Source organism: Pipistrellus hanaki (assembly GCF_964339955.1).
Source record: "Pipistrellus hanaki genome assembly, chromosome: 2".
NCBI classification, from domain to species: domain Eukaryota; kingdom Metazoa; phylum Chordata; class Mammalia; order Chiroptera; family Vespertilionidae; genus Pipistrellus; species Pipistrellus hanaki.
This window is the reverse complement of record NC_140504.1, coordinates 54,240,182-54,268,140: the sequence shown is the minus strand read 5'-3', so window position 1 is coordinate 54,268,140 and position 27,959 is coordinate 54,240,182. Positions and strand designations below refer to the sequence as shown.

At 40.2% G+C, this 27,959-nt stretch overlaps 1 protein-coding gene across 1 annotated transcript; it reads right to left on the bottom strand.

The window, feature by feature from the left end:
• Nucleotides 1–278: 278 nt before the first annotated feature.
• On the bottom strand, nt 279–27,658 carry HCLS1 (hematopoietic cell-specific Lyn substrate 1). The gene is made up of 14 exons (XM_084871663.1): nt 27,522–27,658; nt 24,769–24,852; nt 24,134–24,207; nt 17,101–17,230; nt 14,811–14,921; nt 12,485–12,539; nt 5,009–5,119; nt 4,047–4,102; nt 3,372–3,441; nt 2,896–3,104; nt 2,282–2,386; nt 1,267–1,534; nt 1,065–1,127; nt 279–863 (listed from the first exon to the last, which is right to left on the bottom strand). Exons 2-14 carry the CDS (start codon nt 24,850–24,852, stop codon nt 727–729), a joined length of 1,473 nt encoding a protein of 490 aa, XP_084727789.1. The 5' UTR covers nt 27,522–27,658; the 3' UTR covers nt 279–726.
• Nucleotides 27,659–27,959: the final 301 nt, after the last annotated feature.

The window sequence follows — 27,959 nt, the reverse complement described above, 5'->3', positions numbered from 1 at the left end:
TCCTAATCTCTAATTTGTGCTTCTTCCTCAAGAATCTTCATATCCTAGAAGAGTTCTACCTGGCCTCCTGTTCCCCACCTTGCCACCATTCCCTAGGCTGATCTGTTAGGACTGGGTTTAAATATAGCTAAAGGAAAGGGCTAGACATCCAGGGCACAGGAGGATGGGCATTGGTAGGAGGGAGTCTTCTGGATATGCCTGAAAGAGGGAAGGAGAATTGGGAGCCATGAGAGTCAAGGCCATTGAGAGATGCGCAAAAAGCATTATGCACTTCAGCCTAGAGGTAAAACATAGTCCCACTTTATTTCCAATTTTAAGACTGAGCAGAGAAAAGGCATCTCTGCAGGGAAGGTAAGTAAGCAAACAGCACAACCAGGTAAACCAGGCAATCTAGACATACCTTCCTCGGTATGCAAACCAGGAAGCTCAGAGCTCACAAGAGCAGAAGGCAGAGCTTGAGATGTTCGAAGGGATACTTGTGGGGAAGAAGGTGGGGCAACAAGATAAATGTCTATGAGCTCACACAGGATAGAGAGGACACCGAAGGAGAGCGTAAACCTCATGCTATCTCTGCCCCAGACCCTAAAGGAGAAGGAGAGGAAAATCTATCTTGAATCTCAAGCAACTCATGCAGTCCTATTAGACACTTGCAGCAGGATGGGAGGAAGTGTAGGCAGAGCCACTTGGATCATGGGAAGTCACAGTGCAGAATACAATGTGGGCCGTTTACTGGAGAAGGTTGACGTAATTTGCAGGGAAGAGTCCAAAGCGACCGTGGCATCGTCCTCGCCACCAGCCCTCGTCCACCATCTCAATGTCAGTGATGATGTCATCTGGATCAAAGGAAATCTCATCACTTCCCTCTGGAGAGGAAATGGACAGGATATTAGGGTGGTCCAACAGGAATCCCTTTATCCCTGTACCCACTCTAAACCTCAGGAAGAGAAATAGCCCTGGTCATCTTGATGCCAAATCCAGACACTTCTGTGCCCCTCAGAATTCATCCCCCTCCCTTGTTTCAAGGACCTTCAGACACCAGACCCCTCAGGTCACTCCCAACTTACCTCCTTGGTAATCATACAGGGCTCTAGCTGAGATCCCAGCCCCAGCTGGACAGCCTGATGATCCTGCATTATCAAAAACATAAACATGGTCTCACCAACATGCAAAACAAATAGGTTCTTCCGGGTAATGGGGCAATGCTTCCTTTTACCCTCCCCAAGACCTGACCAAATCTAGGAGCTGATTCTCCCTTCTACCACTCACCAGCCACAGAGGAGGGAAATGAGGCATCTTCAGGTTCCAGCACATCCTCATAGTCCCCTTCTAGTTCATCATCTTGCTCATTTCTGTCCATATGCGCAACGTCCTCATAGTCATTCTCAAGCTCTGGCTCTGGCTCCAGCTCAGGCTCAGGCTCAGGCTCAGGCTCAGGCTCTGCTTCGTATATAGGCTCTGCTTCATATACTGGCTCTTCCTCCACCTGGAGGCCTTCCAGTGTCCTGGGGGGCAAAGCTGGGGGCTCCTCGTCATCCTGAGAAGAGACAGCGTGGAGTAGGGTAATTTGAATTCACCTGGAGCTGCTGCTCCAAAACCTTCCAATGGAGGACTGCTAAGACCACACCCAACACCATCCTACCATTTCTACTCTTACTTCCATTTAACAGTCTCTCCTAGGATACACAGTCATTCATCTATTCTTCATTCCTCAACCTTCACATCTACCAACCCACTCAATACATATGATAGGAGGGGAATATAAAAGGTGTGAGGAAAGGAAAGTTGGAAGCAGATTCCTTAGAAGACCAAGAAAACATTGAAGCAAAAGCATATTATTGGGAATACCACAGGTAGGATGACCAGCTTTCCTAGTCTTCCCAGAACTGGGTGGTTTCCCAGAATGCAGGACTATATATATATATTTTTTTCTTCTTAAAAGAAGTGACTCAAATAATATATATTTGATTTCAGAGAGAAAGAAGAGGGAGTGAGATATAGAAACATCAATAATAAGAGAGAATCATAAATTGACTGCCTCATGCATGCCCCCTACTGGAGATACAGCCTGCAAACAAGGCATGTACCCTGACTAGGAATCAAACCATGACCTGGTTCATAGGTCAACACTCAACCAAAGAGCCACACCAGCTGGGCAGGACTATCAGTATTGAGATCAGGACAGTTCCAGACAAACCAGGATGGTTGGTCATACTCTATGGTCCGTCTTCCTAGGACATGAGGAGATGGGGAAGGGACAGAGAATCTTTGGGGCTCTGCTTACCTCTGGAGGTTTTTGCCTTGAGGGCAAGGAAGGCAATGGTTGTCCCCTGCTGGTTCTCACAGGCTCAGGATCTGGCGAAGAGCAACTCCCTGCTGGAGGCCAGGCCTATGGAGAATGAAGCATCTCTCCAGTAAGCAAGCAAGCCTGCATTTTCTGTCTTATACTGACTTGCAACACCCCCTCCTGCCTCTGTCAATCCAAATCTAACTCATCCATCAAAATGGGCTCCAACCTGTAGTGATGGCTCTTTCCTCTCAGTTCCTGCAGCAATGATTGGCTATATGGCTGGTGACCTGTCTTTCCGCAATCCAGGCATGTGCCAGAATTGGGAATCAAACTTATGACCTCCCAGATCATAGGTTGATGCTCAGCCACTGAGCTATACTGGTCAGGCTTCTGTTATACTGTGAAAATCTTGCCCATTCTAACAATCTAGTTTATATGAGGCCCAATAACACAGAATGAAATATTCCTGAAGGCAGGGAGAGCACTTATATAGCATTTGCTTAACACAGGGGAAGCCTGTGCCTTATTTTCTACCAAAGATTTGGAACCTTTAGGTTTCTGTTTGGGCAGGAGTCCTGGATATGGATCCCAGAGCACCAAGCACTCACCTGTGAGATTTTCTTAGGCAGTGGGGCTGGCACCGCTGGCTCTTGCACAGTAATTGCAGGAGGCTGAGCCTCGTGGCTTATCTTTACCAGGGCCTTTCTCTCCTGTTGCTTCTTGGCCATCTGCTGTGCTTTTTCTTCTTCTTCCTTCTTCTTCTTATCCTCAGCCATGGACTCAAATTTTGCCTTCAGTCCACGGGCTCCACTAGAAGCTATAGACATAGGCAAGAAGAATTAGGGTTCTCTTGGGTCAAGAGAGGGGGGTGTTAGTGTAGCATTTCAAGGAAAAAGAGACATCTGTCTTTTATCCTCTTAACCTAGTTTTTCTAGGAGAAAGAATTTGGGAATAGGAGGATAAGGGCCAAGTGTCCCTCAGCTAATCTAGGTAGTTTAAGGCATAGAGGAGGCAGTCTTGGGGGAAGAGAGAGTGAGAAAGGAGAAGCAGCTGAGGGGCATAGAGAAAGGGAATTAAGACTCACCAGCCTCTACGGGTGTCGTCTTCTTATAAGCTGTGGTTGGGGCTTCCATTTCATTGAAGCCAACAGCACTCTGCAGAAGAACAGTAGGTGTGTTGGGGGATGAGGGTGGTGGTGGTGGTAAAGAAGTGGTAGCTACTCAGAAAGCAATATTAGGGATTGAGGCCACTGAGGTATGCTAACCATTTGATCATCAACAGTTGGACAGGGTATTCTAATACTGTTGTTTTGTGACAAAGAAAAGGGAAAAGAAGTTCTAAACTGGTGGGCTCAGCTCCCTTTTTTAATGTGCAGTATACCTAGAATCTCACATCTCCAAATCCAGTTGCATAGAATCCAGCAATGCTCTGAGTAATGCATGAAGAGGAAGTGGTGTAGGAATGGGAAGAGACTGCAGAATGGGTTAAAGAACGCTAAGCAATCATGAAATTTTAAACATCATCTTTATCCGTCTCTTTGTCTCTCTCTGGCTCCCTTCCCTCTCCTCAGTTAAAGCTCAGGCTTCAGAAGACATGCTCATTAGGTGCTGAGGGCAGTCCATGGGGAGTGCAGGGCACTAGGACAGCCCAGTACACCTAGCTTTTTCTACCTTTTTTTCCAGCTTTGTTTCTCTTCTCCATGCACTTCTAGGGCAGTTTGGGAAACTATTCTCAAGACATTGATACTCTGATACTTTACCTTATCCACTCGGTCCTTCTGGATTCCATACTGACCGCCAAAGCCCTTGGCATAATCTGCAGGACAGAAAGGTCTAAGAGTCATACAGGAGTTAAAATGCTGGAAATGGGTGCGAAGAGGGAGTAGGGAGGGATAAAGAGCAGAAGACAGAGAAGCGGATGAGAAAGTATGAGAATCAGAGGATAGAGAGAGGCAAAGATGGGAAGAGAGGCAAAAGGATTGGAAGAAGAAGAAAGTTGGGAGAGAATGGAGGAGAGAAAGCTGAGAATTGGGAAACATAAAAAGAACAAAGTGACAGAAAAGGGAGAAATGATAAGGAAGAAACAGAAGAAGATAGGGACAACCCTCTAGCCATCCCCTAGGCATCTCAGCGAGGAAGGAGACCTCTCTATCCTCTGTGAGGCAGAGGGGCTGGTAGGAATCATAGCCAAATCACACTCCTATCATCACCATCCTGTCTGCTTCATCCTTTTCTCAGTGGTCCCTTCTCCTAAGCCTCGATTTTCTGTCCTGTCCCTTATCTTATGCTTTTGCTCTCCACCACTTTTGGTTTGCCTCCACTGACCCTCACACACATACACATTATTTTTTACCCACCACCTCCACTGCACATCTGCCCCTCTATAACATAGGTCCTCTGTGTCAGCTTCCAGAAAGGAAAGATGGTCCAGCAGGTGTGGCTCAGTGGTTGAGCATCAACTCATGCACCAAGAGGTCACCAGTTCAATTCTCAGTCAGGGCATATGCCCGGGTTCCAGGTTTGATCTCCAGTAGGAATGTGCAGGAGGCAGCTGATCAATGTTGATGTTTCTGTCTCATAGATGTTTCTATTTCTTTCCCTCTCCCCCTTTCTCTCTCTCTCTAAAAGTCAATAAAAACATTTAAAAATGAATAAGAACAGAAAGGAAGGGCTAAGGCTCTATGGTGCTCTGTGACCTCCCTCCTCTCCAGTTCCAACTTACCTCTCTGGGATTCGTGTTTCTCTGTTTCTCCTTTGTAGTCGTATCCCAGAGCTGCTTTGTCCCGTTTATCCTTTTCTACTCCGTAACGGCCACCAAAGCCATGAGAGTAATCTGCAATGGAAGGAGCAGTCATAAGAGCCCACTCTCAGCCCACAGGAAAGAGCCATTGAAGAGAGAAGTCAAGAAGAATGGGTGACTGGGGTCTGGGAAGAAAGCAGGGCTCAAATATAGGTGAATTAAAGAGAAAAGGTGTTCTAAACCATCTTTTGCAAGTTTTTTGATCACTCTTTATATCTTCTCTCTCTTACTTCCATGCCAAGATGAGAAGATCATTTCAATTTTCTTGTATTAAAAGTATAAAGAGTATAAGGAGAAGCTTCTGGAAAGAGGAGAGGGGGAAGGCATATCTACACAAAATGTCTGCCTTTTCCTATTCCCATAAAAAAATTAGAACTGTCAGCTAAAATATAACAATTTTGTTGTTGTTGTTGTTGTTGTTGTTGTTAATAGTGAAGCTCAAAAAAAGAATCCTGGCTACAAAAACAAATAGCTAAACCAAAGCAGTAGATATGAGGATACTTATGAGCTGATGGCACAGAAAAATCAAGGGTGTTTTAAGTCCCAAACTTATTGCTTAGGTTTAGAATCTAGAATCTGAGGGTCTGATTTCTATAAATAGAGGGCTGAAGAGCAGGAAGTGAGTCTCTGCCCACTGCTATAAAAGAGTTTCAGAAAAATTCTATTCACTTGTCCAGGGAAATGGTGAGGGGTCTTATAGTTTGTTCAGCAACAAACTATAGGGGGGAAATTTACCTAAGAGACTTGGAAACTATAGTCTCACACCTGAATGTATGGAACACAAATATCTAATTGTATGCTACTTATATGTGAATTCTAAGCTGAGAAATTAATTTTAATACTTATCTAAGAAAATGTATACCACAGAAAGAGTAAGTATCAAAAAGATGTTATGAATATGAGGCAAAGTAGACCTGAAGACAAAATGCATTATAAGAGATACAAGAGATAATCCTATATAATAAAAGCCTAATATGCTAAGTGTCTGCCCATTCAACCAGTCACTCTGATGTTCACTGACCACCAGGGGGCAGACGCTCCAACCCATAGTTTAGCTTGCTGCTGGGGTCATATCGGGATGGGGCAAGAAGAGCCGGACACACCCTGAAGCCCTCCCACAGTCCCTCCCTGGCTCCAATCTTGCACTGGTGAGATCCCTTGGCTTGGCCTGCACCCTTTCACAACCCAAGACCTCTTGGGGGATGTTGGAGTGCCAATTTTGGCCAAATCCCTACAGGCCAAGCCAAGGGATCCCACTGGTGCACAAATCTGTGCACTGGGCCCCTAGTACAATAATAAGAACAATTCACCAGGAATATAAAAGCTGGCATAATCTTATTAACATAATCAAAATTCATGGAGCAAAAACTGACAGAAGCGGGAAGAAAAAGAGACAAATTCATTATAATAATTAAAAATTTTAACACCTTTCTCTCATGAATTAACAGAAATTCAGACAAAAGAATCTAGAATTATAGGTCTAAATTACATTATCAACTAACAAGACCCAATTGACAATTATAGAACACTATAAACCCAAGCTGCAAAATATACATTTTTAAATGTACTTTGGTACATTCACCTAGATCATATGCTGATGCATAAGTTTTTAATACAATCAAAAGATTGAAATAGTAGATGCCATATTCTCTGGTCACAATAGAATTAAATTAGATGTTAATAATAAAATTATCTAGAAAATTCCCCCCAATACTTGGAACATGAGTAACACACTTCTAAATAACTCCTGGGTCAAAGAAGAAATCATAAAGAAAATAAAAAATTTAAACCCACATGACATTGTGAAATGCAGCAAAAGCAGTATTTGGATAGAAATATTATATATGGTTTCAAGTTCACATCCTAAATAATAAAGAGCTAATATGCCAATTAGACCGAACAGCAGAATGACGGTCTGGACAACCTTCCAGACGAAGCCAAGGCTGTGAGGGCTGAGCCCCTTGCACAAATTTCATGCATCAGGCCTCTAGTACAGGAAATAAAGACTTAAAAATCAATTACCTGAGTTTATTCCTTTAGAAGCTAGAAAAAGAACAAACTAAACTCACTTTAAAATTAAGAAAAAATAAAGATAAAAGCAGAAATTAATGCAATTTTAAAGACAAGTAAACAATAAAGAAAATGAGAAAAGTCAAATGTTAGTTTTTTTCAAACAAACAAAAACTCACAGACACAGACAGCAGAGGGAAAGGAGGTAGGAGTAGTAAAGGGGGTCAAATATATGGTGATGGAAGATGATTTGCTTTTGGGTGATGGGCACACAGTGTAATATACAGATCATGAATCATAGAAATATACCCTTGGAACCTACATAATCTAATTAACCAATGTCACCCCAATAAATTTAATAAAAATATATTTTGAAAAGTTAGTTCTTTGAAAAGAAAAGAAACAGATAAACTTATAGCAAGAATAATCAATTAAAAAGAGAAAAAGGCAGATTAATAATATGAAATGAAAGTGTGCACATTACTACAGATATTTCAGAGGTTAGAAAGAATGTAAATAAATTTATGTCAATAAATTTGACAACATAGATAAATGCAAAACTTCCTTGAAAACACCATCCTTTAAAATAAAGAGCTAATATGCTAATTAGACTGGATAGCAAAACAACTGTCTGGATGACAGATGAAGCTGGGGCTGTGAGGCCGGGACTGCAAGGGCCAAGCTCCTTGCACAAATTTCATGCATCGGACCTCTAGTATATCATAACTGACAAAAAAAAAAAAAAAAAAAGATAGAAAAGAAAGACTAAATAGATCTACATCTATTTAAATTGAATTTATAATGAAAAAATATTTTAAATGGTCCATTATTACTAGTAGTAAGACTTCTGCAATTCAGCCAGAAGTAAAGGCAAGATTTCTCTGTATGGGAAACTTAATCAAAGCATGTCCCATGAAACTCTCATAAAACCAATATCTCTCCCCCACTGAAATAAATTCACACAAAAAATCACAACTCTCAACAAAATAAATAATCATGAGGAAAATAAAATAATCAAATAGAAGAATTGTCACTCCCAAGAACTGCAAATAATATAACAATATAAAATAAACTGTACAATAAATATTTTTTTTAAATAATTAAAGAGCTTAAAGAAGTGGAGGGTGGGGGGAGACATAATAAAAGCAATAAGCCATAGGCAGGTAGGTCAGTTGGTTAGAGTGTCGTCCTGATCATGCCAAGTTTGCAGGTTTGCTCTTTCGTCAGGGCACATACAAGAAACAACCAATGAATGCATAAATAAATGAAACTGCAAATCAATAAAAATGATTTTTTTTAAAAAAAAATGAAAGCAACAGTTATGGAAAAAGAATCAGGAGATTTAAAAGAGAACCAAGGGGAACTTCCATAAATGAAAATATCTGAAAGAAAGTTAAATACTTAATAGTTAGTGTAGCTGAGACCAGTTTGGCTCAGTGGATAGAGCATCGGCCTGCAGACTGAAGGGTCCCAGGTTCGATTCCGATCAAGGGCATGTACCATGGTTGCGGACACATCCCCAGTGGGAGGTGTGCAGGAGGCGGCTGATGGATGTTTCTCTCCCATCAATGTTTCTAACTCTCTCTCCCTTTCCCTTCTTCTCTGTAAAAAATCAATAAAATATATTTTAAAAAGTAGTTAGTGTAAATAATCACTAAAGCAAGCTGAAGGGAGAATTAGTGAACTTAATATAAATCCAAAGAAGTTACTCAGAATGCAGCACCAGGAGATAAATAAATGGAAATAGAGAAGAAAAATTAGAGACATCAAGAAGACAACTTAACAAAAATTTTGAGATGCAGTAAAAGCAGTCCTTAAGGAAAAACTTATAGCATTAAATGCATATTAGAAAAGAAGAAAGAAAAAGTAAGATTCAATAATCTAAGTTTCCACCTTAGGAAACTAGAAAATAAGAGCAAATTAAATTCAAAGTAAGCTGAAGAAAATAAAAATAATTAGAGAAAAAATAAATAAAATTGAAAACAGCAAAATAATAGAGAAAATGAATAAAAAAAAGCTGGTTCTTTGAAAAGGTCAATAAGCCTCTAGGCATGCTAATAAAAAAAAGGGGGGGATACAAATTAATAAGATCACAAATGTAGAGGGGACATCTCTACAGATCCCATGGAAATTAAAAGGATAATAAAAGAATAATATGAACAACTCTCTGCCCATGAATTTGAAAATCTAGATGAAATAGAACAATTCTTGGAAAGACACAATCTTCCAAAACTCATACAAGAAGAAACATATGCTATGAGTAGGTCTATATTTATTAAAGAAATTGAATCAACAATTAATAATCTTCCCAAACAGAAAACATCAGCCCCAATGGGTTCATTGGTGAATTCTCCAAAACATTTAAGGGATAAAATATGTATCAATTCTCTACAATCTCTTTCAGAGAATAAAATCACAGGGAATAATTTCGAACTCATTCTAAGAGGCCAGCATTACTCTAATACCAAAACCAGCAGAGATATTACAAGGAAGAAAACTATAGACCAATATCTCTCAAAAACATAGTTTCAAAATCCTGAAATGAGGAGAAACCAACATGGGGCATAGGTAAACACCTAAACTGATGCCTCACACAATAATTTCAAAACTAAAACTAAAAGACAAAACAGACATCATCCAGAACCACAGGAAGGCTGGCTGAGTGGAAATTCTATAACTAGAAGGAAAGAGAAAAACACACTAAGACTTACAGGAGCTGTGGAAGGTAGAGGTACGGAGGCCACTGGGCCCTATAGGACACCTAGCACACAAAACCACTCTATCAATTCAGGGAAGCAGCCAAAATGCTGAGACAAAGAACCATGTCACAAATGAAAGAAATGGAGGAAAGCAAATGACTGGATATAGAGTTCAAAACCACGGTTATAAGGTTTTTCAAGAATTTTCTAGAAAAGGCTGATAAATTTAGTGAGACCCTCAAGTTTATGAAAAAGGACCAACTAGAAATTAAGCATACACTGACTGAAATGAAAAATAACTTAGAGAGCCGAAACTGGTTTGGCTCAGTGGATAGAGCTTCGGCCTGCAGACTGAAAGGTCCCAGGTTCGATTCAGGTCAAGGGCATGTACCTTGGTTGCGGGCACATCCCTGGTGGGGGTTGTGCAAGAGGCAACTGATCGATGTCTCTCTCTCATCGATGTTTCTAACTCTCTATCCCTCTCTCTCCCTCTCTGTAAAAAAAATAATAATAAATAAATAAGTAAAATAAAGACAGCTAATTGCTTGCTTTAAAAAAATAAAAAATAAAAATAAAAAATAATATAGAGAGGTTGAAACTGGTTTGGCTCAGTGGATAGAGCTTTGGCCTGCAGACTGAAAGGTCCCTGGTTTGATTCCGGTTAAGGGCATGTACCTTGGTTGCAGGCACATTCCCAGTAGGGGGTGTGCAAGAGGGAGCTTGTAGATGTTTCTAACTCTTTATCTCTATCTCTTCCTCTCTGTAAAAATTCAATAAAATATATTTTAAAATAATAATAATAATAATAATAATATACAAAGATCTAACAGCAGACAAGAGGATAGCAAGAATCAAGTCAAAGATTTGAAATACAAAGAAGCAAAAAACACCCAACCAGAAAAGCAAAGAGAAAATATGAAGATAGTGTAAGGAGCCTCTGGGACAACTTCAAGCATACCAACATCCGGATTTTTGCGATGCCAAAAGAAGAGAGAGAGCAGGATATTGAAGGCCTATTGAAAGAAATAATGACCAAAAACTTACCCCTACCTGGTGAAAGAAATAGACTTACAAGTCCAGGAAGCACAGAGAACCCCAAACAAAAGGAATCCAAAGAGGACCACACAGAGACACATCATAATTAAAATGCCAAGAGCAAAAGACAAAGAGAGAATATTAAAAGCAACAAGAGAAACACAATTAATTACCTACTAGGGAGCACCCATACGACTGTCAGCTGATTTCTCAACAGAAACTATGCAGGCCAATGGGAGTGGCAAGAAATATTCAAAGTGATGAATAACAAGAACCTACAACCAAGAGTACTCTACCCAGCAAAGCTATCATTCAGAATTGAAGGTCATATAAAGAGATTCACAGATAAGAAAAAGCTAAAGGAGTTCATCACCACCAAACCAGTATTGTATGCAATGTTGAAAGGTATTCTTTAATATGAGGAAGAAGAAGAAAAGGATAAAGATAAAAATTATGAGCAACAAGTACATATCTATCAACAAGTGAATCTAAAAATCAAGTGAATAAAAAATCTGATGAACAGAATAAACTGGTGAATATAATAGAATCAGGGGCATATAATGGAAATGGATTGATAATTCTCAGGGGGAAGGGGTGTCTGTATGGGGGGTACGGGAAGCGACTGGTCAAAAATTGTAGACCTATAGATGAGGAAAATGGGGCGGGGGGGGGGGTTAAAGGCAGAGGGTGGGGTAGGAACCAGGTGGAGGGGAGCTACGGGGGGAGGGGGGGAGAGAAACAATTGTAATAATCTGAACAATAAAGATTTATTAAATTTTTAAAAAGCCTGGGAACTTTCCATAATGAGTACTTTGCAGGTTGAAGGAACTGATGTCTCATGTAAAATAATAAAAATAGATCCAACACCTAGACATATTTCTTATAATATTTCAGAATATCAAAGACAAAAAAAAACCTTTCATAAAATAAAATTTAAGGAGACAGAGATAAGACATATTATTTACAAAGAAATGATGACATGAGAGATACCAGAGATAATGAAATAATATCTGCAAAGTGATGAATGGAAAATAATAATGAAGAGAAGAAGAAAATGAAAGATTTTTTAAGAGAAAACCTGAGAGTTCCTTCATAGACTCACTGAAAGAATTATCAAAGGGCGTACTTTAGCAAGAAGAAATTATAAGAAGCCAGGAGGAAACAATGAAATACAGCAAATAATGATGAGGTGGGAATTGGTAAATATGTGGGTCAATTTAAATAAGAATTTACTAGGTAATAATCATGACTCAATTTTATGGGGTTTATCAACACACAGAACCAATATCCCAGGTAATTGTCCAGCTGGTACAAAGAATGTAGAATGTAAAAAGGATGTGATTAAAATATTCTATATATCTTATATTATACATGAAGATATAATGTTTAAATTTAAGTCAGAGATGCATGTTACAATTTAAGAATAACCTCCTAAAATAAACAAGTAGAATACCTTATTTTTAACCCATTAGGGGAAAAGGGAGGGACTAAATAAAACTTGATCAATCTCATAGAAAGTGGTATAGGAGAAGGGAAGAAGCAAGTACACAGTTCAATTTTAAAATAAATGAAATAGGAATTGAGTTTTGGAACGAAAAAGGAGTTGATGACAGCTATAGTATTTGAAGTCTGAGCAAAATAGCAGGGTCCTTGCCTTTCTGAGATGTGTGTTTCTCCACTTCTCCTTTGTAATCAAAGCCAACTGCTGACTACAAAGAAAAGGAGAGAGAATTGGTTAGAGTCCGAGCTGACATTGCTTCCCCTCTCTCACTTACCTTTGCTCCCAGCTCAGCCCAGAGGTGCATTTATAGGGGCTCACGCCTGTGTATGGGGGTTTAATGTAGAAATAGTACTGACATACTGGTGTAGAGGCAGCGTGCTACAAATCAGTGAGCATGGACTCTGGTCACAGGCAGTTCTAGATTCAAATCCCACCTCCTCTACTTAGAGTTGAACTTTACACATGTCCTTTCATAATTGAGCCTCAGTCTCTTCAAATATAAAATGAAAATAGATATACCTGTTTCATTAGCCTCAATTGTAAAATGGATGAAATCATCCCTCTTCTTCTGGGATATTGTAAGAACTAAATGGGGCAAGGTATGGCAAGTGTTTTCACTGGGTTACTCAGTAAATTAGTGCTTTTCTTCCTAACTCTCATGACAGTAAAATGAGATAATAGTGCTTTGAAAACTATAAAGCACTATAGAATAGGTAGCATCCTATTTCTAATTAATTATGCTGTGCCTCTTTTCTTTCCTTACACAGAGATATGGATTTTGGTGGGATGAGAGGCAATCAGGAGAGTCTGGATCCTAGCTGCTCCTGGGACTGGATGTCTATAATAATAAAAGTGTTATATGCACATTGACTGAATGGCCGTCAGGATGACCACACTAGGAGGCAAACTGGTGCCAGGTCACCAAGGTGGGTGTGATGCGATTGGTTTGGCGGGGGGGGGGGGGGGGGGGGGCATTGCTTGATTGCATGATTGCCTTGCAGAGGGAGGCCCAGGGCACCAGCCGGCACAGCGATCAATGCAGAAGGAAGCAGGGGTGTCAGTGGATGCAGGCAGTGCCAGGCCAAGGCAGCTGTGAGCAGGAGCTGGGGCCAGCTGCCAGCAGCTGGGGAAAGGAAGGCCTACCCTTGCACTAATTTTGTGCATTGGTCCTCTAGTAAGTAAATAAGTATTGACCAACAACTAACATCATGGTTCAGTAACTATGGGCCTCTGAGTCTAGATTTTGCATCTTAGAGCTAATAGTATGTATTACTACTTAATTTACATGACACACTGATTGTTTAGGGGATTCAATTTGTGGCGGTGAGGCACAAGATGAAAAATGAAATGTTAGGAAGAGGCCAAGATGGAAGAAAAACTCCAACCTGATTAGAGGAGACCATGACATGCCCTATATTCCATTACTGCCTTAAAATAGCGCCCTCTGCATATTTTCTTTCCTTTATAGTATGCTTTTAACTTTTCTGGTGTTTTCTCCACCTACAGTAAAATAACATCTAACACTTAGCTTTAAGGATTCGGGCCCACCAAGTAAACAAACTGAAGGCTAAAAGGGAATCTCCGCTAGCTTTGAGGAGATGTCTTCTTGGTGTAGCCACAGGGGAAACACTATTCTGAACCCACCACAGTGCAAGACCAAGGAATCTGATCTGCTAAGGAGTGAAACTGACAACATCAATGAGTTATCAACTGCACTCTTGTGACTACTCTGTCATCTGTAATCATACTGTCCTTTTTTTCCTCTCTTTAAAACTACTTTTTTTTTTTTTTTAATTTGTTTTGTACAAAGCAATCTTTAAGCACCAGGACTTCAGCGATTTGGTGCTACGTCTTCTTAAAAGTAACCTTTACCTTCTAAAGACATGGTAACCCTAATTCGTTGTTTCACTTGATTATTTTTTAATTGATTATTTGCTGCCAAGGTAATAACATTTAAGCTGACATCTCTATTTCCCTGAAAGGCATAGGTATACAGGGTGTCCCCCAAAATGCATACACATTTTGAACGATTATACAGTCAGTATTTACTAACATACAGTTCAGTTTCAAAATTAAGTGAGTTATCAGTTGTTCAAGTGTGTATACATTTTGGGGGGGGGACACCCTGTATTTATAAGGTGTTTAGGTTTGACAAAAAGAGGAGCTTTGGAACTTTCCTCTTCTCTCTTCATGTATACAAGGTGTAACAAAAATCAGTGGTTTGAGGGTTTCCTTATTCCAACAAAATTTGAGAATTCTTATCTCACTTAAATTACTGCCTTTCAGCTCAGTGTGTGGCCTCCAACAGCGGCACCAAGGAACTTGCTGAGGGAGGTCACAGGAGCTGACCTCGTGCTGGACCCCCCTCGAGTCCACTGCCCTGTTTCTCACAGAAGACCCACAGACCCACATTCAAGGGGAAGTGTTGGTAAGTCCCACAGGATCTAGTTGGATGTGCGCGGAGAGAACAGTTACTTACCTTGTCTGCCCTGTCCTTCTCAACTCCGTATTTGCCTCCAAAACCTCTGGCAGCATCAGTCTGAGAAGAGTGCCTCTCCACCTCGGCAACATACTCATGGCCCACAGCACTCTGAGAAAAATCAAGGGCAGAATGAGTGATAAGATAAAAATGACGATAAGAAACAAAATGACACAGAGATGGGCTGGGATGTAAGAATCTAGGAAATTCCATTCTGGGTCAGACTTGTAGCCTCTGCTAGTGGCACCAAGGATGACAAGGATGGAGAGCAAGGTGACTTCTGGAGCCTCACACACCCTGATTCTTCTCTAACACCATCCAGATGCCATCATTCAGGAAACTCCTGTAGAACAGGCTGGGAACCAGAAGGATAGAGACTAGGAAGACAGAGCTGTGGTTAAACCGGAAGCAAAAAGAGAGCTAAAACAAAGGCTTTGTAAATCAAAACGGAATTGAGGGCGGTTACTGGGGAGAGACCAAAGGAGACTGACTGGATGCCTAAGTCAGGATTGAATATTCACATAAACAGCCTGGTGCTTTTGTTTTAAATCTTTTCTCCTGTTTGAGCATAAAATTCAAAAATGTCACCTGAGCCATAATATTTAGCAATGACTGACTCTTTACCAAAGGAGGCTAATAGATAATACTGAGATTAGTCCAAGATTGCATGTCACTTAAATCTTTTCTATTCCCCTATGCTTTTTACTCCATTAAATGTTTTATTTTCTATTTGGTCCTAAAAGTTAGGTATCTTCTAATATTTATATATGGACTAGAGGTGTGGTGCACGAAAATTGTGCAGGGGGGCGGGGGATGTTCAGCCCAGCCTATGCCCTCTAACAGTCCTGGACCCCTTGGGGGATGTTCCTGGGGGGAGGGGGATGTTTCTGGAGTTGGGGGAATGTTCTCAGGGTGGGGGTGATTACACCTAAGCTGGCAGTTAGACATCCCTCTTGCAGTCTGGTCTCTCAAAGTCTGGGACCCCTCGCTCCTTACCGCTCACCTGCAGCTGAGGCAAGAGAGGCTCCTGTCACCACCACTGCACTCGCCAGCCATGAGCCCGGCTTCTGGCTAAGCACCACTCCTCCTATGGGAGTGCACTAACCATGAGGGGGCAGCTCCTGCATGGGGCCAGGGAGGGATGTGGGAAGTTGGCCAGCCGGGGAGGGACCATGGGAGGGCTCCAGGGCATGTCCAGCCCATCTCACTCAGTCCTGATCGACTGGACCCTAGCAGCAAGCTAACCTACTGGTCAACTATCTGCCCCCTGGTGGTCAGTGCATGTCATAGTGAGTTGTTAAGTAGCCTTAGCATATCATTAGCATATTATACTTTGATTGGTTGAACAGCCGACCAGACAACCGGACACTTAGCATATTAAGCTTTTATTATATAGAGTGCTTTAATAATTTTGAAACTGAGTAATACTTCAAACCAAATATTGAGGCATTGCAGAGTCTCAACTAAAGAAATTAGAAATTTCTAATTAGAAATTTCTTCTCCTTCTCCCTATATTTCCAATCCCATGCTGGGATAAGCAACATCAGTAAAGACTGCCGTAAAGAACTGCCCTATATAAGCTCCTGGGAACTTATTGTTGCAATACACCTGTGTAGGTCAATTTTGCTTGTTGAATTTAGGAATAAATGACTGCTTTTTTGTTAGGAATTTCATGGGAGAATACAATGCCTATGCTGCACTTCACACAATGACAAAGCAAAACACCTCTTAAAGGTGAACTAAAGGCTTTCATTGGATTTTTTTCTCTTCGAAAGTAAAGCTTGTTTCTTATAGAAATATATCTCTACCTTTGAAGTTTGGAAAATCAATGGCAAATATGATTCAATATATATGCATCCTTTTATCACAAATTTACAGCATCTAATTGATAAAATAAAAACTATTCATATTTGAGGGCTTCTCTTAGATAAATTCACACCTATGTGCACATCATATTACATATAATATATACATAACAACACTAAATGTACAGTAAAGAAAATAATAAGAGAAGTTGCAATATAGATATAAAACACAAATATTTAAAAGTAGTACTTTATTTTGAAACATATTTTTCCCTGCTTGACTTGTGTTCCCTGTCCCCTCAGGCTAGGAGTTACAGTGTAGCTGGTCCTACAATGGCCAGCCCTTCTCAATTCTTGGCTTCCACTTTTTGCTGTCTACAATTTATGTGTTATACAGGGGGGGAAAAATACAAATAACAAGTGAAACAACATAATGAATGAATCTTTTTTAAAAAAAAAATGCAAATATCTCCCTTTCAGCTCACCTTGTCCATTCGGTCTCTTTCTACACCAAACCGACCTCCATAGCCATGGGATGCTTTGGGCCCGGATTCCAACTCCTTCTTCTTGAGAGTATCATGCTCCTCCGACACTTTGTTCCTCAGCTGGTGGATGCTGAAAGTAACCACATGACAGAGACATGTATCGCACAGGGAAGCCAACAAACCCTCCTCCCTGAAAAATGGAAATCTTCAGGTATGACCTGTTTATTTTTAGCAATAACCTGTTCCCAGTGTATACCAGAGTTGGGTCTGGGAGTAAGAGATTAGTGTGGCTGCATACCATACTGATTTAAGCTTTCCATAAGCCAACAGTTTTTTCTGTCTGTAATTTTGCTCACTAAATAACCTGCTGATATTTAGTCCAATTTTTGTTGTTGTTGTTGTTGTTAAACCTTACCCCAGGATATTTTTTCCATTGATTTTAAGAGAGAGTGAAAGGGAGGGGGGAAGGCAGAGAAAGAGAGAAACATTGATGTGAGAGAGACACATCGATTGGTTGCCTTCCACATATGCCCTGACTGGGACTGGGCATCAAACCTGCAATCCAAGTTCATGCCCTTGACCAGGAATCGATATCTATATTCTAGCAGCTGGGGAATTATTTTCCTCTCTGAATTAATTCACTTTCTAGCAATTAGGTACTCTATCTTAAGAAGCACAAAAATATTCATGTAAGGTTTACCCATACAATCTAGTCTTGAAAGTCTACCTTAAGGAAATAATTTTAAATATGGAAATGTTTAATGTCTCATGATATTCACTGAAACATTGTATGTAGTAAAGCAAGAAACCACAAATAAATTATATGGCAGTAACTGAAGAATATTTAATTAAATTGCATTATTATCTTTCAATAGCATCTAGGAAGTCATTTAAAAATATGGTTATGAAAATGTAGCATTGGGAAATTTATCTACATATTAAGCATTTTTTGTATTTTCTTGTAAGAAACAAATGTCCTTCACCCTCATTCCTAAATCTGATAATTCATAAGAAAACAAACAAACAAAAAAACCTAATAAAAACTAGTAAAATTCACTATTATCACTAATTGTTGCAACACTGAGGCTCAAATAACATTGATTTGGGACACCTCTATCACTAAGAGAATGTAACTCCAAAAGGAGGCATTCTCCTTACTTCACTTCCACCTTTACCATAGGGGAGAGAGCACCTCTGCATAGCTATTTGGTCTGGGGATATGAGGTAGTAGCTCAGCACTAGCACCAATACGTGACCATCAGGACTGATACTTGGACACATCTAAAGGCCCCTGGGGATTCTTAGAAACATTTAGGCAAGAGAACCCTAAATAAAATAACTGACTTCCTACAGCAAGAAATGAACTCTTAGGGAATTGACCTAGTGATGTCACTGGAACGTCAATCACTCAGGAAAACCAGAATGCATTGGTTACCACCAGTACAGTGGCCATTTCACAGCAGAGTCTCCTCTCTCGTGGAAGAATAGATCCATCTGGTGGCCTTGTAGTATAAGGCCATCAAAAGTCTTTTTGAAAAGCCTGCTCAGTTTCAGTCACGGTTAATTTTAGAAAGCTGGCTTTGAGCCAGATGAAATTAAACTAAGCGCTGGAAGAACCCTCTGTTCCCGTGCCTGCCCTAAACCCTCTGGCAGCAGCGAAGGCAGAGATCCTGTGTTGCTAGCTCAACAACACCAACACTTTAGAAATGTCTATGTCAAACATTGGTTCCAAGAACACGTAAACGACTGATACTTCCCAACCAAACTACTCAGATGAAGAACAAAGAAAATGGAGCTAAATATTACTTTTAAATGGGAAAAGTCTGCAATGTTTTAATGAGTCCAATGATTGCTGCATGGGTCATAATGATATTATGGTTGAAAAAAGTTTTTAAAAGGAATTAAAAAATGAGATTCATATATATCACCTAATGGATGACAGCAAGGCTACTCAGAGGATCATGCCAACAGACAATATAATTTAAATGAAAATGATGGGGTCAAAGAAGACCAGATTATCAAATTCTTTAGAATATAGCTGAAGCCACTTTAAGTAGGTATTAGTTATATCATTCCTTCATTTAATAAATATTAGTTAAATTTTAATTAAAATTTTGAGTGTGAGACACTGTTAGGCCCCGAGGACACCAAGATGATTAATGTACAGAGATTGTGGTCAGGTGGAAGTAGTAGAGAAGAAAACAAAAAATTAGAATTCAATGTGCTCAGGGGCATTACTTATGAAACTTTTGACACATTAACTCTCAGATGCCTATTTTAAGTTTTAAAATACCTTGGAATTGATAAAGCAATGAAATTTATGGGAACCAGTGAAATTTAGGGCCTCAAAAATGAGCTAAGAAAAGGAACAGATCTTGCTTTTATTAAAAAGTTAAAGCACAAAGATGAGTAACTCAGACTATAAAATTATATTCACAAACAATATAATCACAGATGTAGAACATCCTAAAGAATCTACTGAAAAAGGGTGCTACTAGAACCATTAAGTCCATTTGGCAAGGTCACAGGATACAAGGTAACTATCAAAATCAATTTTATTTAGACATACATACTAGCCACAGACATTGGAAATTAAAAGTTAAAAGTAAATGCAACTTACCATCACATGAAATAACATAAAACATTTTAGCATAAATTTAACAAAACATATACAAGACCTGAACACACAAAAACATTTCTGAAAAAATTAAAGACTTAAATAAATGGAGAGATAGCTCACATTCATGAATTGGAAAACTCAATATGTCAGTTCTTTCCAAAATGATCTACAGGTTCAATGCAATCCCAATCAAAACACCTCAGGCATATTTGTAAGAATTGATAAGCTTACTCTAAAATGTATGTGGAAATGTAAAGTCCTGGAATAGTAAAATTATTATTATTCTAAAGGAGAGGAAAATTGGAGGACTATTTGATTTTATGACCTGTCAATACAATAATCAGTATTGTATGGGACAGGGAAGGCATATATATATATATATATATATATATATATATATATATATATATATATAATCTAGAAATAGACCTGCATGTATATGGCCAAAGATGCCAGGAAAATCAATGAGGAAAGAATAGTTTTTTAATGGTGTTGGAATAATGAACTATCCATATGCAAAAATAAACCTTAATCTTTGCCTCACACTGTATACAAAAACTAATTTGGTCATAGACTTAAATGTAAAAGCTAAAATTATAAATATTTTAGAAGAAAATTTTCACAACTTTGAGGTAGGCAAAAATGTCTTAGGCACATAGAGAATTAACCAGGCAAATTTATGATTTAGACTCTACCAGAATAACTTCTGATCTTCAAAAGATGCCATTAATAAAATGAAAAAGTGAATTATACTCTGAGCTAAATATTTGCACAACACATATCTCACAAAATATTGATACTTGTATTTAGAATATATAAATAACTATTAAAACTCAATCAGAATAAAAACAACCCTCTTTGAAAGTGAAGAAAAGATTTGAACAGACATCAAAAGGAAGATATGAAGATACATGAATGGCACATAAAAAGAAGCTCAATAAAATTAATCATCAGAAAAATTCAAATTCAAATTATCACCTAGGCACATGAGTGTAGATAAGAATGTGAAACTCTTAACAACCATGCAGTATTGGTAGGAATGAAAAATTGCAAAGGTGCTATCAGAAAATAATTTGTTAGTTGCTTTAAACACACACTTAACATATGAATCAGCAATTCTGCTGATAGGTATTGCTCAAGAGAAATAAAAGTATATGTCATCAAAAAGATCTAAACCCAAACGTTCATGACAGCTTTATTTGTCATAGCCCTAAACTGTCAACAACCTAAATGTCCACCAACAGGGTAACAAATAAAACAAATTGTGGTATATCCATACAATTGAGTACTACTTGGCAATAATAAAGCACAACAGACTGATATACACAAGACTATGGATAGACCTCAAAAACATTATATTGAGTGAAAGAAAAGAGACACAAAATAAGTTCTATATTATTCTCATTACATGAAATTCTAAGATGGGCAAAACTGATCTGTAGTGATAAGAAGCAGATCAGTGTTTACCAGGACAGTCTATGAGGTCTATTGACTATAAATAGGCATACAAGCATGAGTGGGCAAGAGTGGCAAGAAGAAGACGGAGAAAAGGGGCAATAGCCCTTGAAAACCAGCAACTCCTAGGAAACATTAGGCTGCTTGGAGCTGCCTGGCCCAGGACTTGTACAATAGAGGAGGGAGGGATGGTTACTTGACCTATTCACCAAATTACCAAACACTCCCCGAGCTACATTTATTTTAGGCAGACCTAAAAAAGAAAGATCGTGGTGTGGGGGGAGGTAGTACGATTAGTCCTTACCACAATCACTTCCTTTTCCTGCTTTGAGTCATCTCAGCTCTGTAGCTAGTGTTCTCCTCTCCAACTTCCCCCTCTTTCCCAAGAACCTTATTGACTCCAATCTGATCTTAAAGATTGGCTTAGCCCACACTAACCATAGAGAATCTTAAAGGACTTATTACCGGGAGGTCCTCTAGAGGACTTTTTTTTTTTTATCCCAATGGGAAAACCAAGAATCTGAGAAGTGACTTGTCCAAGGTCACTTGCCTAGTCACTAGCAGAGACTGGGCTTTTACACCTTGGTAGCCTGGGTAAATTGGAGGGGAGTAGGTTTTGTATAAATGTCGCCACTATTTATTCTACCTTATGCAGATCCAGTGAAGCTAATAAGGGAACATGTAGGGTCACCAAATTTTACAACTGCACAAATGTGGGCTCTTCCCACATTCCCCTTTGCACTCCCTAGTCCTCCCAGTCAGCATTATGTATGTGCTGGATTGTGAAACACAACAGTCTGCATAAACACCACTTAGGAGGAAGGAAGACTGTCATCTGTTTACATGTTTATGTTGGGTTTTTAGAAAGAACGTCTGTCTGATTAAACCATTCTATATTAACAGAAAAGAGAAATAACGTTATTGAGCTGCTAAGAGGTGCCAAGTACTGCTCTAGACATGGATATATGTTAATCCATTGAATTCTTCAGAGTAGCTATTGTTATCCCCATCTGATAAACAAATAAGCTGAGATTCAGAGAGGTTAATGTCTAAATCCACATTGCTGGTAATGGCAGAGCTGGGAATCCGAACTCAAGCTCTTTCCATAAGATCAGGGCAGGGATTAGGAGTCTTCCTTAAAATGTTCTGCTCCTATTACGCATGAGACAGGCACTGGGTGGAAGGTACAAGGAGAGTTTGGATCCTAATCTTAACAGTTCTCAGGATACCAGGGCTGAGTGGCCTTTACCCAGAAAAGAAAAGGGGTACTTTGGGGGGTGGGGGAGGAGAGGGGGACTGTTCAGCCTACAGAGGGCATAAAGAAGCTTTCTGCATGACTCTGATCCATTTTTTTTTACATCTCTTCAATTGCTGCCAGAATTGCTTGGTTTAAGAATAATATTCATTATAATTACTTATGATAAACCATTTATGTCTGATTAAACAACAATATACAGAATTCAATATTATCAAATTATATAAAAACTAGAGGCCCGGTGAATGAAATTGGTGCACTGGGAGACAGGGGTGTCTCTCAGCCCAGCCTGCACCCTATCCAATCCAGGACCTCTCAGGAGATGTCTGACTGTCAATTTAGGCCCAATTCCTCTAGCCTAAATCGGCAGTCAGGCATCCCTCTAGCAATCTGGGACTGCTGGCTCCTAGCCACTTGCCTGCTTGCCTGCCTGATTGCCCCTAACTGCCTCTTCTTGCTGGATTGATTCCCTTAACTGCTTCCCTGCCAGCCTGATCACCCCTAACTTCCCTCCTCTGCCAGCCTGATCACCCATAACTGCTCCCCTGCCAACCTAATCACCCCTAACTCCCCCCTACCCTCGCTGGCCTGATTGCCCCTAACTGCCTCTATCTTGGCCCCTGCCACCAAAGGACATCCAGAAGATGTCCCATCCAATTAGCATATTACTTTTTTATTAGTATAGATGTGCCAAGTTTTCATAGTGTGGCTTTCCCCTGACATTTTTTAAATTTAGGGGGAAAAGAAGTAAAAACACTGTTGTTACAGTTGGAGGAGGGAGTTAAAATGGAGCTTAGAGCTGTATTCCTTTTGCTGCTTTGTATGTAGTTGTCAATTTTTACTTCTTATTTTGCTCCTGTTATACGGTTCATTGTGTCTACCTTGCTACTAATATATGACATTTTGATATTTTCCAAAGCAGACAGCCCTTGTTACTCTGAATAATCCAGGGAATAGAAGATGGAATCTCTCAATCCAAATATAAAATATATCTCACAGAAACCCTTAGTTATGTCTGTAAATAACTTCTCTCTTATGGTATCAGAATTGTGTGTGTGTTTATTTTATTTTGTTTTGTTTTGTTTTTGTAAAATATTGGGTCATAATCTTTACGACTCCTAAACACCATCACTAAAATAGTTTTACTCAGCAGGTTTTCCAAGGGACATATTTTTTCATATCACCTATCATAGTTTCCAACTTCTATCAAGTAATCAAATACAAATTTTTATTTAAAAAAACTCATTCAGACTAGATGTGTAACCTGATTTCCTATGTTTACAATATTTATTCTAAGTTTGTTTGTTTTTTTTACCTTGATATCTTATTAAATCCACCTTGGCTCATCTGAAATTACCCTATACACACATATATTTGGATAGATAGATAGATAATAGTGTGACAAAACTTCAACAATTGAGCCACTTCTTTCTGAACTCCTTATAATAGATTTACTTGGGGAATCAGCTAGTTGTTAGAAATAAAATAGAAATAATAGGGTTGGGGGAGAATAAGAGGAAATATATTAAATAAAATTATAAAATGACACACACATAGGTACACAAGGACAGACTCAAGGAAAAAAAAACCACAAGGACTCACGGACACAAACTTCCTTCTGTCTTTTCTTTCTCCCTGAGACTGAGTTTTCCTTGGGCTCTTCCCACGTCCCCTTTGCACTCCCTAGTCCATTTGGCACCTACTTGATATGTTCTGTGCGTCCAGAGCCCTCGATGGTCTTGGCTCCCCACCGCTGCTCCTTCTCAGAGATGTCATTCTGCAAAAGACAGCACTCAGCAATAAGAGATGGCAAGAGATGTGCCACAATGAGAGAGGCCATGCAGCTGACACACATGACCGCTGTGTCCCCTGCATCTGCTGCTTCCTTCAGTCAGATGCTTCTCTGTGTACACATCCTAGCCCCCATGTTAAATTAAACTGGTGAGCTCTGAAACCCTTTTCCTACTGCATCCCTCACCCTTTCTCCTTTAGGTCTCCTATGACTTCTCAATCCCCCAAACTACAAATGTCCAGCCCAAATCCTGGCTCATAGGCCAAAGGAGACCCAGGTTAACCTGCTCCCTTAGCATAGCCTGTCATAACCCATCAATCACAAAGTCAAACTCCTATCACCTTCTCACCTGTCTTCTTCCATTCTCAACATCAGTTTTATACACAGTCCACTCATTACAGCCAACTGCCCTACTACTAAGTTCCACCGTGCGGTCTATCTCAGCCCCAGACTGTCCTTCTTCTAAGCCCCTTGAAAGGTTACAGAATGGCCTAAATGCCTTCCCTCTACTTTTCATTATCCAAGCAAAGCTATTTCCAAACTCACCACAAAGTCAGGGTCTGTGTCCCAGTCATCACCTTGAGTCTCCACGGAAACAGACACATCATGCCCTACTATAGACTTCCACATCTGAGGGAGACAGAGGATGGAAATAATTAGGGGGAAAATCAAGAGATGGGAAAATAAGAATACTGAAGTCAATGATATAGCAGCTCAATGTTTCTTGCCATTTTTTTTGTTAAAAGATAATAGAAGCTGAGGCAACAGGGATAAGAGTTTTAGAAAAATACTTCTAGGTGTTTTGTATGTTTTTTTAAAATTTGAGATAAACTTGTATGTTTTTTTTTAAACTATCATGGCCTGGGCACCCCTGAGTCAGGAGAGAAGTCATTATGGTGTAGGTAACACTAAATAACCTCGGTGTCAAAACTGCCGAGATCATTCATTTGCCAAGAGACCAGCCAGGCAGTGGCTTGAAGTGGTAATCAATTGAGGGGTGCTAGAGCATCGGTAGAATTATTGCACCATTTCACTCAGGTTTCCACATGTACTTTTTCTAAAGCTATCAAAACATATACTGGTCCATCTCTTGATTAGTGAACATCTCTGCACTCCACTCTATAACCTGTTTAACTCTATTAAGCAATTTTCCAACCCCCGCTGCAAGTGCTGTTCCATCTCTATTCAGACTAGCCACCGAACAGCGGCATGAGGTCAGCAGGGCTGATTTTCCTACACTGATTAATGCACAGGAATTATTATTTGTTGGGAATAAATCGCTTATTCTTCCATTTTTAAAAACAATTCAATTACATTTCAAAAGAAGATAACTGACTCAACATTGCATGTAATACATTCCTCATTTGAACAGTAGATGTTATTAGATTTTCATTAACTAAATAAATGATAAAGAACTATTTAGAGAACACCAGTTTGAAGGGGTGCCAAATTGTTATTCTGCTGGGCATCCCCGGTGTTTCCACTGGCCCTGCCAATTGTGCGCGAAGAGGAGCTGCACAGTTGCTCTGGATCTTGGTGGAAAGAGGAAACAGGCAATGCTCACCTGCGCTGACGGCTGCTGAGACTTCTTAACCCTGATACCCCTCGCTGGCTGGTGACCCCTGTCCATCCTTCCCTGCTCAGACTCCTCATCCCACTGGGGTCTTTTCCCCATGCTCTTCACTGTTTCTTAAAGGAGTCCCTCTTACAACACTCCTAGGACTCCGCAGTGCCTTTGTCGGGGCTTTCAGACTCTCTGGTTTCTCTTTCCCCTTGAAAGTTCCTGATCTTTGAAAAATGCCCCAGCAGCCAGCCCAAGGAAAGTTTGTGGCAGATTGGTTAGAGATGCAAAGAAGACACTGGAGAAGTATTGACTAAGTCAGCATACTGTGGGATGAGTCATTGTTGAGACCAGCTCCATCTTCCCCTGTGGGGCAACAGTTATGGATGGGGGCGGAGGGCAGGGACACAAGACCTAGGTCCTGGCTCCCGGGCTGCTCTGCAACAAAAGAACTTCACACACAAAAAAAACTGGAGAGGAGACATTTCTGAAATATTTGTGAGTGATAAGGAAGCGATGAAAACTGATGATCCTGTTCTTTCCTGCTCTTCCTCTGAGGCCTCGGCCTGACTTTCCCCTAAATCTCCCTTCATCGTGTATTTTTAAAATAAAGTTTCTGATACAGAGACAACTGAATATCTTTGAGCTACTGGCCAACAATAGGGACACCCAGACATACTATCTAGAGGTGGGAAACCGGAGAGTGACTTGGTGAGACATGGTGCTCAGAACTTCAAGTTCCGTCTAGGGCAGCGGTTCTCAACCTGTGGGGGGTCAAACGACTGTCTTCCAGGGGTCGCCTAAGACGATTAGAGAATATAGATATTTACATTATGATTCATAACAGTAGCAAAATTACACTTATGAAGTAGCAACGAAAACAATTTTATGGTTGGGGGTCACCACAACAAGAGGTGACCCCCAACTATATTAAAAGATTGCAGCATTAGGAAGGTTGAGAACCATTGGTCTAGGGTCTCATCATTGGCTGCCTTCAGTAAAATAGATGGACAGGGAGTCCGAAGATCACCCCGCTCTGTTACTAAGCCCCTGTAGGAACATGGGCAAGGGAATCAACACAGAGTATGTATTGTACTTATCCACCAGGTATCAGGAATTTACAAAAATTAACTTCAACAATTTCGTAAATCATTGAATGTCAGCTCATTTTTCCCTAATGAAAAAATAAGCAAAGAGGCTAACCTAGCTAATCTATCAAGTCCCCTCCATCTCTGGCATTCTGTGATCATGCAGTCACAGAAGCTAGCCCTATTCGCACCATCATGCCATCTACCTCCATCAGCACCTGGTTCTCAGCACTGGTGTACATGAGCATCTACTTTCTGATCTGTTATAATGCCCTTTATGTGGATTGTGGCTCCCTGATAAATCATAGGCTGTCCGAGAGCAGAGACTTTTTGTCTTCACATCCTGTAGTCCTCCTCCCACTCAGTGCCTCAGAGCAACCGGCTTTAAGAGAGGGCTGTAAACTGTCAACCAGGGGTCTTGGAATGATGGTTTCGAATCATGTTCCCTTGTTTTCAGGACACCACTTCCATTTCTTTTCCCAGATGCTCATTATCCACAACCACTCCCACCCAGGCCTTCTGGCCATAAAAGGTGAAAAGCTTACTGGCAGTGACTTTCTCTCTCTCAGAAGGACCAAGAGCCAGGTAGCTCCTCTCACCTCAGCCCTCGCCCGGTGCTCCCTTAGTTTCCCACTGCTCAGAGGACCCACCTTCAACAGTGTGAGCGCTGCTCGGGGCTCCCAGCTCCTCAGTCCACCCTTGGCTCCCTCTCTGGCTGTTGCCTCTTCAGAGCAAGAAAATGAGCTGCTGCTTCAGTTCCGTGTTCAGGTTCTCTGTCATTTCCTGCCACCGTGTCCTCGCAGCTACTTCCTGAAGTTTGAGTCACTTACTTCTGCTTAAGCACTTAAAAAAAGTCTAAATGCTTCTATGCCTAGTCTTTTGCAAGGTTTTGGAGGTCATGGGGAAGTTTAAAAAAAAATGCTCTTACTCTTGAGTTTATATATCCAGTCAGATCAGGAAAGCAAAAATTCAACCAAAAAACACATAACAGAATGCTGTATAGCAGCACTTGTGTCTTAAATAGGTGGGCAGTTGCATGTGTTATGGTAAAGGAATGTAAACTGTGTGGTATTGGCTGATGTAGTCAA

Excerpts from the sequence above, each read along its gene's own strand:
- HCLS1 (XM_084871663.1), bottom strand. The coding sequence starts at position 24,852 with ATGTGGAAGTCTATAGTAGGGCATGATGTGTCTGTTTCCGTGGAGACT. Across the intron at positions 24,208-24,768 it reads ACACAGACCCTGACTTTGTG|AATGACATCTCTGAGAAGGA; the intron begins GTGAGTTTGGAA and ends TGTCTTTTGCAG. Across the intron at positions 5,120-12,484 it reads GAAACACACATCTCAGAAAG|ATTACTCTCATGGCTTTGGT; the intron begins GCAAGGACCCTG and ends CTTCCATTGCAG.